Source organism: Myxine glutinosa, chromosome 8, assembly GCF_964187855.1.
Source record: "Myxine glutinosa chromosome 8, kmMyxGlut1.1, whole genome shotgun sequence".
NCBI lineage: Eukaryota > Metazoa > Chordata > Myxini > Myxiniformes > Myxinidae > Myxine > Myxine glutinosa.
Genome location: NC_136268.1, coordinates 12,215,440 through 12,230,447, shown reverse-complemented (window position 1 = coordinate 12,230,447; position 15,008 = coordinate 12,215,440). Strand labels below are relative to the sequence as shown.

At 40.5% G+C, this 15,008-nt stretch overlaps 1 protein-coding gene across 1 annotated transcript in view; it reads right to left on the bottom strand.

Moving 5' to 3' along the window:
• Positions 1 to 12,425: 12,425 nt before the first annotated feature.
• Positions 12,426 to 15,008, bottom strand: part of LOC137417154 (carbonic anhydrase 4) — an 87,409-nt gene continuing 84,826 nt past the window's right edge. The window contains exon 8 of the mRNA XM_068102949.2: positions 12,426 to 13,211. Within this exon, the coding sequence (XP_067959050.2) occupies positions 13,032 to 13,211 (180 nt within the window). The 3' untranslated portion in view covers positions 12,426 to 13,031. The remainder of the gene's footprint in view (positions 13,212 to 15,008) is intronic.

The window sequence follows — 15,008 nt, the reverse complement described above, 5'->3', positions numbered from 1 at the left end:
GCACTAACAGATCGCTGTCTCCATCGATCTTGCCAAGGCCGTAACAGCTATTGGCTCAAAATCCTTTTAACTGTTGATTTGGAAGTTTTTACAATGAAGGAAACACGTATCGGGAGTACATACGACATCGGGAGGACTAACTGCACGCGTCTTCAGTATCAAGCTTAAATCTGTCATGGCGGATCTGAAGAGCGGAATGCTTGGAGAAGTGGTGGGCTACTTCGGCATGAAGGAGGATCAGAAACGTGGACTCCCACACTGCCACATCCTGCTGATACTTGCTCCCGCATGACGTTATTTTCCCGGGTGCCGCACAAACGGCTGCACCGATCGAGATTTAACGGATGTTTATATAAATCGTTTAAAAGAAAAAAAGCCTTCAATTTCTGATATTTAGCCTTTTCATTTGGGCCTCCCAATTGAAGCCCCGCCCATAGGGCGGGTACCGTTGCTAGTTCAGACAAATATGGCGATGACTAGCGCTGTTTAGTTCGTGCAAAATGCAAAACAATAGTTTAAAAGATCCTTCCCATTTTCTTTTTCTCCAAATTGCATGGGGTAAGATGTTCTATGAATTCTCTAGTTACCCTCGCAGAGGAGCCCGTATTGCATTTGAGTCCGTTTGTTACTTTCGAAAATCGAAAATTTTTCAAGTTTATTGGTTGGTCTCGTGTTATTTCTTGGCAAAAAAAAAAAGCACTGATACTTGCCTTATACTTCGCCCGCTCACTTATACTTGCCTTATACTTCGCCACTCACTTATACTTGCCAACATATCACAATTTTTAACCGATCTTCACGAAACTTCTTCAAATGGTAGAGTTCGTGGTCTGACAAAATCCTAAATATTTTTGAGGTCAAAAGGTCAAAAGGTCAACATAGGCCAAAGGTCAACCACTTTTTCCAAATTGCTAAAATCCTCAATTTTCATCCGATTGAATTGAAATTAGAATTGGATTTACACATCGGCTGCTGTTGTACTTGTGTGCTTCCCTATCTCCCCCCATCTTGTCTCCCGCTGTCTTTATTGTATGTTTTGTGTATCCGTTTTTTTTTTTTGTGATTGATGTTAGCTCTTACAACCACCAACTAGCTCTTGCAATCTTACATCTTACAACCACCAGCTAATTGATGTTAGCTCGTACACGAGCCTCGATCTTGTATAGAAAAAATAAATAAATAAAAACATTTCAAAGTTCTAAAATCCGCAATTTTCATCCGATTGACTTGAAATCTGAATAGGATTTGCATATCAGCTTACTGAATCCAACCACCAACTATTTTTGAGGTCAACATAGGCCAAAAGGTCAACATAGGCCAAATTTCTACAATTGACAATTTTCATCCGATTAAGTTAATTTGAAGACGATTTGCATATCAGATCACTGAATTCAACCACTAATTCTTTTTGAGGTCAAAACGATGCTCTACCGAGTGCCATGCTACTTTGTTCTCTTTTGCCAAGTGTCGCTCTATGAGTGATTTTTCATTTGTGTGTTTGTTTGTTTGTGTGTTTGTCTGTCTGTACGCTCACTTATACTTGCCTACAGGTCACAATTTTAAGCCGATCTTCACGAAACTTCACCAAATGGTAGAGTTTGTGGTCCGACAAATCCTTTTTTTTGTTTGAGGCCAAAAGTTCAAAAGATCAACCACTTTTTTTTAATTTCTAAAATCCTCAATTTTCATCCAATTTACTTGAAATTCGAAGAGGATTTGCATGTATTGTCACTGAATTCAACCACCATGTATTTTTGAGGTCAACATAGGCCAAAAGGTCAACATAGGGTAAGTTTCTAAAATCTTCAATTTTCATCTGATTGACTTAAAATTTTAAGAGTATTTGCAAACCAGGACACTGAATTCAACCACGAATTATTTTTGAGTTTATCATAGGCCAACAACTTATTTTAGGGATTTCACAAGTATTGTGCGATGAATGACATACGTATGTCTTGTTTGTCTGTCTGTATGTCAATCGCCTACAGGTCACAATTTTCAACCAATCTTCACGAAACTTCACCAAATAGTAAAGTTGATCATAAGGAAGAAGCATATTGTTTTTGGGGTCAATAGGTCAACATAGGCCAAAGGTCACTAACATAGGCCGAATTTCTAAAATCCTCAATTTTCATTCGATTGACTTGACATTTGAAAAGGGTTTGCATATCAACTTACTGAAACCAACTACCAACGATTTTTGAAGTCCACATAGGCCAAAAGGTCAACATAGGTCAAATTGTTAAAATTGTCAATTTTCATCAGATTAACTTAAAGTTTGAAGACGATTTGCATATCAGGTCACTGAATTCAACCACCAAGTATTTTTGAGGTAAAAAGGATGCTGTAATGAGTGCCATTCTACTTTGTTGTCCCCTGTCGCACCGCGGAGCGAAAGGGGGACTATGGTTTTCCCCTCCGTCCGTGTGTGCGTCCGTCCGTGCGTCCGTCTGTGCGTGCGTGCGTACGTGCGTGCGTGGGTAAGCGAAGGACCGAATTATAATAATTTGGTGTGTGGGTGCAACCCACGTCAAAATCCAAGATGGCCGCCGCCATGTATGTCTGAACCTTGTGAGCGGAATATCTTGAAAAATAAGCGAAGTACCAACTTCTAATCTGGTGTGTGGGTGTATCTATGCATAAGGAAGAACGCTGTTTAAAATTGGGTCGCCACGTCAAAATCCAAGATGGCCGCCTTGCGTCCTCCACTTTGTCAACACATCACTTCACCGACGGGGGACCCAGGCGTAACGCTTGTTTTAGTTTTTTTTACCAAGTGTCGCTCTATGAGTGATTTTTAATTTGTGTGTTTGCTGTTCGCTCACTTCTACTTGCCAACAGGTCACAATTTTAAACCGATCTTCACAAAACTTCACCAAACAGTAGAGTTTTGTGGTCCGAAAAAATTCTATATATTTTTGAGGTCAAAAGGTCAACATAGGCCAAAGGTCTACCACTTTTTCAGATTTCAAAAATCCTCAATTTTCATCCAATTGACTTGAAATTTGAATAGGATTTTCATATCAGCGAACTGAATTCAACCACCAACTATTTTGGAGATCAACATTGGCCTAAAGGTCAACAACCTTTTCAAATTTCTAAAATCCTCAATTTTCATCCGATTGACTTGAAATTTTAATCGGATTTTCATATCAGCTAACTGAATTCAACCACCAACTATTTTGGAGATCAACATTGACCAAAAGGTCAACAACCTTTTCAAATTTCTAAAATCCTCAATTTTTATCCGATTGACTTGAAATTTGAATATGATTTTCATATCAGCAAACTGAATTCAACCACCAACTCTTTTTGAGGTCATCATAGGCCAAAAAGTTCAACGTAGGCCAGATTTCTAAAATCCTAAATCTCCATCTGATTGACTTTAAATTTTAAGAGTATTTGCAAACCAGGTCACTGAATTCAACCACGAATTATTATTGAGGTCATCATAGCCCAACAACTTATTTTAGGGATTTCGCAAGTATCGTGCTATGCACGACGTATTTCTGGTTTGTCTGTCTGTCTGTATGTCAGTCGCCTTCAGGTCACAATTTTCAACCAATCTTCACGAAACTTCACCAAATGGTAAAGTTGATCATAAGGAAGAAGCCTATTGTTTTTGGGGTCAATAGGTCAACATAGGCCAAAGTTCACCAACTTTGTCAAATTTCTAAAATCCTCAATTTTTATCCGATTGACTTGAAATTTGAAAGAGGACTTGCATATCTGGTCACTGAATTAAACCACCAAGTATTTTTGAGGTCAACAAAGGCCAAAAACTCAGCATAGGCCAGATTTCTAAAATCCTCTATTGTTATCCAATTAACTTGAAATTTGAAGATGATTTGCAAATCTAATCAATGAATTCAACCACCAAGTATTTTTGAGGTCAACATAGGCCGAATTTCTAAAATCCTCAATTTTCATTCGATTGACTTGACATTTGAAGAGGGTTTGCACATCTAGTCACTGAATTCAACCCCAACTATTTTTGAGGTCAACATAGGCCAAAAGGTCAACATAGGCCAGATTTCGAAAATCCTCAATTTTCATCCGATTGACTTGACATTTGAAGAGGATTTGCATGTCTGGTCACTGAATTCAACCACCAATTATATTTTAGGTCAACATAGGCCAAACGTTCAATATAGAGCAAAGGTCAACATAGGCCAAAAGGTCAACATAGGCCAAATTTCTGTAATCATCAATATTCATCCGATTGACTTGAAATTCCAAGAGGATTTGCATATATGGTCACTTAATTTAACCACCCACTATTTTTGAGGTCAAAATCGGCTAAAGGTCAACATAAGCCGAATTTCTAAAATCCTCAATTTTCATCCGATTGACTTGACATTTGAAGAGGATTTGCATGTCTGGTCACTGAATTCAACCACCAATTATATTTTAGGTCAACATAGGCCAAAAGTTCAATATAGAGCAAAGGTCAACATAGGCCAAAAGGTCAACATAGGCCAAATTTCTATAATCATCAATATTCATCCGATTGACTTGAAATTCCAAGAGGATTTGCATATATGGTCACTGAATTTAACCACCCACTATTTTTTAGGTCAAAATCGGCTAAAAGGTCAACATAGGCCGAATTTCTAAAATCCTCAATTTTCATCCGATTGACTTGAAATTTGAATACGATTTTCATATCGACTGACTGAATTCAACCAGCAACTATTTTCGAGGTCAACATCGGTCAAAAGGTCAACATAGTCCAGATTAGTAAAATCCTCAATTTTCATCTGATTGACTTGCAATTCTAAGAGTATTTGTGTACCAGGTCACTGAATTCCACCACGAATGATTTTTGAGGTCATCATAGGCCAACAACTTATTTTAGGGATTTCGCAAGCATCGTGCTTTGCACGACATTTATTGTTTGTCTGTCTGTATGTCTCTATGTCAGTCGCCTACAGGTCACAATTTTCAACTGATCTTTACGAAACTTCACCAAACGGTAAAGTTGGTCATAAGCAAGAAGCATATTGTTTTTATGGGTCAATAGGTCAACATAGGCCAAAGGTCACCAACATAGGCCGAATTTCTAAAATCCTCAATTTTCATTCGATTGACTTGACATTTGAAGAGGATTTGCGTATCTGGTCACTGAATTCAACCCCCAACTATTTTTGAGGTTAACATAGGCCAAAAGGTCAACATACGCCGGATTTCGAAAGTCCTCAATTTTGATCCGATTGACTTGAAATTTGAAGAGGATTTGCATGTCTGGTCACTGAATTCAACCACCAATTATATTTTAGGTCAACATAGGCCAAAAGGTCAACATAGGGCAAAGGTCAACATCGGCCAAAAGGTCAACATAGGCCAAAAGGTCAAAATATGCCAAATTTCTATCATCATCAATATTCATCCGATTGACTTGAAATTCTAAGAGGATTTGCATATATGGTCAATGAATTTAAGCACCCACTATTTTTTAGGTCAACATCGGCTAAAAGGTCAACATAGGCCGAATTTCAAAAATCCTCAATTTTCATCCGATTGACTTGAAATTTCAATACGATTTTCATATCGACTTACTGAATTCAACCACCAACTATTTTTGTGGTCAACATAGGCCAAATTTCGAAAATCCTCAATTTTCATCCGATTGACTTGAAATTTGAAGTGGATTTGCATGTCTGCTCACTGAATTCAACCACCAATTATATTTTAGGTCAACATAGGCCAAAAGGTCAACATAGGGCAAAGGCCAACACAGGCCAAAAGGTCAACATAGGCCAAATTTCTATCATCATCAATATTCATCCGATTGACTTGAAATTCTAAGAGGATTGGCATGCATGGTCACTGTATTTAACCACCAACTATTGTTGAGGTCAAAATCGGCTAAAAGGTCAACATAGGCCGGATTAATAAAATCCTCAATTTTCATTCGATTGACTTGACATTTGAAGAGGATTTGCATATATGGTCACTGAATTCAACCCCCAACTATTTTTCAGGTCAACATAGGCGTGCTGGTCAACATGCCACGTGCTGGTCAACATAGGCCGGATTAGTAAAATCCTCAATTTTCATCTGATTGACTTGCAATTCTAAGAGTATTTGCATACCAGGTCACTGAATTCAACCACGAATGATTCTTGAAGTCATCATAGGCCAACAAATTATTTTTGGGATTTCGCAAGAATCGTGCTTTGCACGACATTTATTGTTTGTCTGTCTGTATGTCTGTACGTCAGTCGCCTACAGGTCACAATTTTCAACCGATCTTTACGAAACTTCACCAAACGGTAAAGTTGGTCATAAGCAAGAAGCATATTTTTTGAGGTCAATAGGTCAACATATGCCAAAGGTCACCAACTTTGTCCAATTTCTAAAATCCTCAGTTTTCATCCGATTCACTTGAAATTTTAAGAGGATTTGCATATCTGGTCACTGAATTCAACCACCAATTATATTTGAGGTCATCATAGGCCAACAACCTATTTTAAGGATTTTGCAAGTATCGTGCTATGTACAACATTTATTGTTTGTTTGTTTGTTTGTCTGTCTGTTTGTCTGCACAGAATAAGTATGATTTTTTCTGCAACCATTGTTCTGACTGACAGGAAATTTTGACCATAGGTGCACCTCCTCCTGTATAATTTTTAATGATAATTATGATGTCACATGTCATGAGGTATGGGCGCCATCTTGGAAAACCGAAACACTTTGCAACTCTATATCTCCGAAAGCGCTGCATAGAAAAAATTTAGACATATGTCATTGTAAAGAACTCTCCATGGGGATTAACACATGTCAATGATGATGTCATAGGTGCCTCCATTCGACGTCATAATTCGATGAGTACAAAACTTCATCCGATGAAGATGAAATTTCTTGAGCGTCATCGGGATAAATTGGTGGAAAAAAAGAATAATGACGTCATCGGTAATTTGGTTCGGCCGCCATATTTTTTTAAACACAAAAGCCTTAAAAACCACTAAAAACCCTTTTTCTCTGAAACGGCTGAACAGATCGAGACAAAACATTATATGCATGATCGCATACCCATGACAGAAAATTAAAATAGAATACTGAATTCCGTTTTATAAAGAGGACGTCATGTGTCACTCGTGTCTGATGAAAGTGGGGTTGTACAAAATATTGAAAGAATGTACAAAAATACACCACACAAACACGTCCTGGTGAGGGTCTGCAATCTCTGATTGCTCTTTGTTTTTTTTATAAATGTCTTCATCAACACTGCGCTCGTGAAGCGAAAAGCGGGGTTAAGAATTCAATTGTGTACTTACATGTGCCGTGTGCCGTACGTGTCTGCATTTTAAAAATTCATTTTCTCGGCAACCGTTGGTCCGATTGACATGAATTTTTCACCATATGAGCGCCTCCACCTGAAGAATAATTTATTGATTATTATGACGTCATAGGTCACGTGGTACAGGCGCCATCTTGGAAAAAATTCGCACCTCTATATCTCTGAAACCACTCCATGAAAAAAATTGAGACCTGGGTCATTGTCAACTATTCCCCATGGAGAATAAAATTTGTTAATGATGTCATTGGTGCCTTCGTTATGACGTCATAATTCGACAAATACAACACATCCATCCGATCATTATGAAATTTTTTTCAGCAAGTGTTGGTCTGATGGACACAAAATTATCACCGTAGGAGCGCCTCCTCCTTTGGAATATTTTAATGATAATTATGACGTCCTCAGTCATGTGGTACAGGCGCCATCTTGGAAAAACCGAAAAAGGTTTCACCTCTATATCTCCAAAACCACTGCATGGAAAAAATTGAGACATGGCTCATTGTAAAGAACTCTCCATGGGGAATAAAATATGTTAATTATGATGTCATCGGTGCCTTCGTTATGACGTCATAATTCGACAAATACAACACATCCATCCGATCATTATGAATTTTTTTTCAGCAACTGTTGGTCTGATAGACACAAAATTTTCACCATAGGAGCGCCTCCTCCTTTGGAATATTTTAATGATAATTATGACGTCATCGGTCATGTGGTACAGGCGCCATCTTGGAAAAACCGAAAAATGTTGCACCTCTATATCTCCAAAACCGCTGCATGGAAAAAATTGAGACATGGCTCATTGTAAAGAACTCTCCATGGGGAATAAATTATGTTAATGATGATGTCATACTGTCATAGGTGCCTCCATTATGATGGCATAATTCGACAAGTACAAAACTTCATCAGATCAAGATGAAATTTCTTGAGCATCATCAAGGAATAAATTAGTTTAGAAAAAAAATAATGATGACGTCATCGATCACGTGGTTCGTCCGCCATCTTGGAAAAACCGAAAAAATTTACACCTCTATATCTCCGAAAGTGCTGAATAGAAAAAATTGAGACTTGGCTCATTGTAAAGAACTCTCCATGCGGAATAAAATATGTTAATGATGATGTCATAGGTGCCTCCATTATGATGCCATAATTCGACAAGTACAAAACTTCATCCGATCAAGATGAAATTTATTGAGCATAATCTAGGAATAAATTAGTTTAGAAAACAAATAATGATGATGTCATCGGTCACGTGGTATGGCCGCCATCTTGGAAAAACCGAAAAACTTCATCCAAAATGGCCGATAAAAAAGTACATTCCGGCAAGTCCTCGGTCTCTGACTGATTTTTCATTTTCTTGTTTGTTTGTTTTCTTTCTTTCTTGTTTGTCCGACGATATCTCAGCCATCCTTTGAGCCCGGAAGCTGAAATTTGGGCACAATAATGAGCAAGCACTTTGTCGAAAAATGTATTTTTGGTTTTTTGATTAATCAATTAATTGATGAGTTATTTAATTATTAGCGATTAATTAAGTACTTATACATTTCCTTTCTCTTCTGGGCATTATCTCAGGCACCTTTTGAGTTAGGATTCTGATATTTGGACATGCCAATGACCAAGTGATTTGGCTGTAAAAGACTATTTTGATTAATCAATTAATCGATTAAGTATTTAATTATTTCATTAATGACTTAATTGATGATTTTTTTAAGTTACAGATTCAGATAAAATGGTGGTGGTTTATTTATTATATTAGCCAGTTGATTAATTATTTAATTATTTTTATGATTATTATTTATTTATTTTCATTATTAATCATTTATTTATTTTCTTTCTCATCTGGGCAATATCTCAAGCACCTTTTGAGCTAGGAAGCTGATATTTGGACTTGAAATTGACCAAGTTATTTGGCTGTAAAGGGAATTTCTGCTCTATTGATTAATCAATTAAGCAATTAATTATTTATTGATTAATCAATTAATTATTACATTTTTTGATTGATTAAGTATTTAATTTTCAAAAAGTTACAGCTTCGAATGAAACACTGGTGGTTTAGGTATGCTATTAGCCAATTGATTAGGAAATTCATTATTTTACGATTATTATTTATTTATTTTTATTACAGTATTAATCAATCAATTATTGGACACCTCTCCATCCCAATACCATCTCCATTTGCTGCACGGCGCCACGTGCTGCAGGATGTTATTTCTTTATTTGGCATGGGGGTGGTGTACTTTAAAGTAGCCGTTCTTGTTGTACACCGCTCCTTTCCTATTCCATCTCCAGGCGCTGCATGACGTCATTGCTGGGCACCGAAGGGGGCCTGGCAAAGATGCAGGCTGAAAGGGAGTACTCAGTTTTCACTACGTTTGTTTGTTTATTTTCTTGTTATTATTACTTATTAGGTTATTTCTCCCAAATAACCTCAGAGAATGGGTACCGGGATCCGGCCTCAGTACGTACGTACATACATACGTCCATTAACATTGGAATAAAGCATCTCACAAACAACCCAACTGATCCGGACCAAATTTGGCATGATGTTTCAGGACAGTAAGGTCTCATGTGGTTTTGCTCCCCATCCGGATTTCCCTATTTAGAGGGGTAAAACAAGGGTTTTGCCTCAAAGGGGATTTCACCTCAAATTCAGGTACTTTATTTTAAAAGCTTCTCTGAAACTGTGGGAGAAATAACGGTCAGTTCCCTACGGGGCTATTTTATGGCATAGCCCGTAGGTTAATGCCGTCTAGAACAGAAATGTGGAATTTATTGGTTCATCGTTTGCCATTCGCCCTTTTTTACCCAAGTCATTCATGAACCAGCTGTCCATGCTTGAAGTTAAAACAATTTAATACTTACATTATTTGCTAACTGGTAACTGCTCCAGAGTCCAATTGCGGCGAGCTTTAAACCACTCCAGCCGACCCAGCCGACCTGGGTGGAGTAATAAAGGTTACTCCACCCAGATCAGACTATCCTCTTCACCTAAAGTATCAAACAAGCCCGGCGACACCGTTGTTAGACTATTGCTCTTGTTTTTACTTTGGTGTCCTTCGTGAAGCCCACTTGGTTCAAAGTCATATTTGCCGAATGGTGTCGGTACGTTTTCCCCATTCCTTGGTTGTAAGATCTTGGCGATGTTGTTGTTTAATCCCAAATGAATCCATCCAAATTCTCTTTCATCAACATTAGAAAGGAGGTGATTACGAGGGATTAAAATAATGAAGGGTGTGGACAAGATAGGTGAAGTGGAGTTTTTCAGCAGAGTGGACAATGTTAGGCCCAGGACCTGTAGCTTGAGGGTAAGGAAGATGAGAGATAGTACAGTTTTCCGACAGGGTCTTTCAGTCGGAGAGTGTGCATGTGGTGGTCTCCCAGGAAAGGTAGTGGCAGCAGAGTGGTTTAAATGGGATTTGGTTAGGTACCTATATGCATTGGAGATCGAGGGGTATGGAGATGGTAGATATTGGGTTGTGTGGATGGTAGATAGCTTGTGTGTGGATGGGTAACGATACTGTGTTGGTTAGCGGAGGCATGATGGGTCGAATGGCCTCGTCCTGCACAGCTCCTTGTGTGTCCTTATGTAACTCATATTTCTTCGGTGTTGAATGTTTTAGATTAAAATCTTTATACATCTATCGGGTCGATTGAACTGCCTTATCCCTCGGACTCAGAGTAAGACCCGCCATCTGCATCTACTATTTCAGAAATCATGCAGGACAGTCAAGGTCCTGTGTATACTACAAGGAGCCATTCACAAATGGCATTCAGGCCTTGCATTCCGGCCTTGCATTCAGGCCTTGCATTCAGGCCTTGCATTCCGGCCTTGCATTCAGGCCTTGCATTCCAGCCTTGCATTCCGGCCTTGCATTCAGGCCTTACATTCAAGTCTTGCATTCAGGCTTTGCATTCAGGCCTTGCATTCAGGCTTTGCATTCAGGCCTTACATTCAGGCCTTGCATTCCGGGCTGGCATTCCGGCATTGCATTCAGGCCTTGCATTCCGGCCTTGCATTCAGGCTTTGCATTCAGGCCTTGCATTCAGGCTTTGCATTCAGGCCTTGCATTCAGGCTTTGCAGTCCGGCCTTGCATTCAGGCCTTGCATTCAGGCCTTGCATTCCGGCCTTGCATTCAGGCATTGCATTCCGGCCTTGCATTCCGGCCTTGCATTCAGGCCTTACATTCAAGTCTTGCATTACAGCCTTGCATTTCGGCCTTGCATTCAGGCCTTACATTCAGGCCTTGCATTCCGGGCTTGCATTCCGGCATTGCATTCCGGCCTTGCATTCAAGTCTTGCATTCAGGCCTTGCATTCAGGCCTTGCATTCCGGCCTTGCATTCAGGCCTTGCATTCAGGCCTTGCATTCCGGCCTTGCATTCAGGCCTTGCATTCCGGCCTTGCATTCAGGCCTTGCATTCCGGCCTTGCATTCAGGCCTTGCATTCCGGCCTTGCATTCCGGCCTTGCATTCAGGCCTTACATTCAAGTCTTGCATTACAGCCTTGCATTTCGGCCTTGCATTCAGGCCTTACATTCAGGCCTTGCATTCCGGGCTTGCATTCCGGCATTGCATTCAGGCCTTGCATTCAAGTCTTGCATTCAGGCCTTGCATTCAGGCCTTGCATTCCGGCCTTGCATTCAGGCCTTGCATTCCGGCCTTGCATTCAGGCCTTGCATTCTGGCCTTGCATTCCGGCCTTGCATTCCGGCCTTGCATTCAGGCCTTGCATTCAGGCCTTGCATTCAGGCCTTGCATTCAAGTCTTGCATTCAGGCCTTGCATTCCGGCCTTGCATTCAGGCCTTGCATTCCGGCCTTGCATTCAGGCATTGCATTCCGGCCTTGCATTCCGGCCTTGCATTCAGGCCTTACATTCAAGTCTTGCATTACAGCCTTGCATTTCGGCCTTGCATTCAGGCCTTACATTCAGGCCTTGCATTCAGGCCTTGCATTCAGGCCTTGCATTCCGGCCTTGCATTCAGGCCTTGCATTCCGGCCTTGCATTCAGGCCTTGCATTCCGGCATTGCATTCAGGCCTTGCATTCTAGCCTTGCATTCAGGCCTGGAATGTATACAAACAGTGATGGTTATTTGGTGTTATAGATGACCTTGAAGACATACTTTGTTTCGATTTTTATTCACTTACAGACTTCCAGTCACCAACATAAGCTAAACGTGCGCATGACGTCAAGCAGTTAACATATATCATACTAAATATTGAACAAATGAGTGAACGGAAACCGTGCAAATGCATACATGGTGAATGAGATTATACTTACACCCAACAATAAAGGTTACTTTGGTGAGCTCAGGGGGAATCTATTTATTATGTATGCAAACATGTAGACATTTTGACCCATCTCCTGCCAAAGACACTCCAGACTTGTTCCTGCCATACTCAAACCCACATCTTCTCACTCCATCCCTTCTCGTGACTCACTCCCCTCCTTTTTTTCTCACATCATCTTTCCTGCTTTTTCTCGCTTTTTTATTTATCATTTTAGCCGCCCTCAGTGCGCTACGCAACGATGACGTAATATTTCACTGTAAATTAGGCAATGACGTTATAGATGCCCCTGTCCAATGGTGGGGTCTGAAGGGGAGTTGGGGGAGTGAGACGATGTGAGAGTGGACTAGCAATGCAAACACAAGAAGGCCCAGACATAATCACATGAAGAGAGTATAATTTGACAAACAGGTAAAGTGAACACAAACGTGGAGGGAAACCTAAAAGGCCATCATGATGAAACAGGTGAGTGCGCAGGTGAACAGGGCGATGGTTCCCTTCAACAAAAGGGTCTGCCCTTGTGAGTACTGCACGCTGCGAGAATTGACAGATTGAACAGGCCGGAAGATATTGGTCAACCTGATGTTTCCTGTCATCAAAGTCGTGAAAAAACGGTTGATCTAGTTTTGGGAAAGAATAAAGCAAAGTAAGTTGATAAGGTGAGTAAGTTGCGCAACAAACATGACTTGTGTGTAGATCAGGAGATTTAGTGGGGGGGCCAATGTCGCAGATTGAAATGCCCGGTGAAATTGCTTGTTAATTTTTGGACACTGGTTGGGCTGTCTTTAGGGATGATATAAGTTCTAGAAAAAATATGTCTCCAATTGTTTCAAGTTCTTTATGGCGGCCATTTTGGATTTTCAAAATGGCGGATGTCGAAAACGTAAAATTCCATTATCTTGGCTTCTAAATGACCTAGAGTTTCGATTCTGGTGTCCAGTTGTACATTTTTGGGGATAGAGAATTGAATGAAACCTTCTTTAATAACCTACAAGGGATAAAAATAGGTTTTTATGGCACAGCCGAACCAGTGTCCAAAATCTAACTTAATGCACATCTATCTTAATTGTTATTTGTTATTTGTATGTTCCAGATTCGTGACCCTGAGCTATGATGGAGCCAAAAAGCAAGAAAACCAAGAAAGAAACTGATTTCACACTTTGCATTCAGTGCCAGGATCCCCAAGGTGCACTAGTGACTGAGCCAGCACTGGGCTCATATGCAAAGTTTCTCCAGTTCATCCAGGAGAGGGCACGATATGGTGATGCTGACTTCAAACAGATCAGCGAACGATTAAGCTGTTTCACTGCCACTGACTTGAGGAACAATAAAGCAAAGTGGCACCGGGCATGTTATGGATCTACATGCAACACTGCTCACCTGGAGCGTGCTAGAGTTCGCCACCAGAAAGCCTGCGAACATGGCGACACCCAGCATCTTCATAAGAGGTGTGGACGTCCTTCTTCTGCACCTGCCGCTGCAAGTACCTCAGGTTCTACGCAAGACGAGACTCTTCGCTTCACACGTTCATCATCAACTCCATTCAACAGAGACCTTTGTTTCTTCTGTCAAGAGGTCACTAAGGAAAGTGTACATGTTGTATGCACGTTCAACGCAGGTAAACAGCTGAAGAAAGCTGTTGAAGAAGGCAGCAACCACAAGTGGAAAGTTCAGCTGAGTGCTGCCATCAGTGCACATGATGCTCATGCGATCGACGTCAAGTATCATCTCCCATGCTGGGTGCAGAATGTCCAACGTGCTCCCAAGAGTGGGACATCAAGTGATGACAAAGAACACATACTGCAAGAAACTAATGTTATCAAAATAGCCGCAGACATTGAGTTTGTCAGCCTTGTTCGCTCTCTACTCCAAGCTGGTGAAATTCTCAACATGTCTGACCTGAAGTCGGTTTACTCCAGGATTCTTGACAATAATGGTGTGCACAATGTCCCATCACCTACTACCCAAGGCATGAAGGAGAAAATGAACTCTCACATTGATGACGTTCACTTCATGAAACCAAAACGTCGAAACGAGTCAGACTGTGTATTCTCCACTGCCGTGCGTGATGCAGCTGTCGAAGATGCAATGACGAAGACAAATGAAAAAAACATCGAACAACTGTTTGAGAGTGCCTCTGTTCTCCGCAGTGCCATTGCTTGTCAGAACAAGCACCCATGGCAATTTGAAGGAGAAATGAACACTGATGATGCTGAAAAGCATGTACCCAAAGTACTCTATGCTTTCCTCCGCTGGCTACTGGAAGGACCAGCCACGAGCATTGAGCCAGAGACTATGCGCTCAGCCACTATTCATCGAGATGTTATAACCATCAGTCAGAACATCATGTACGGCTACAAGTCAAAACGCCAAGTCACGTACAAGCCCAAAGAGCCAGATGCACCATTCCGCCATCG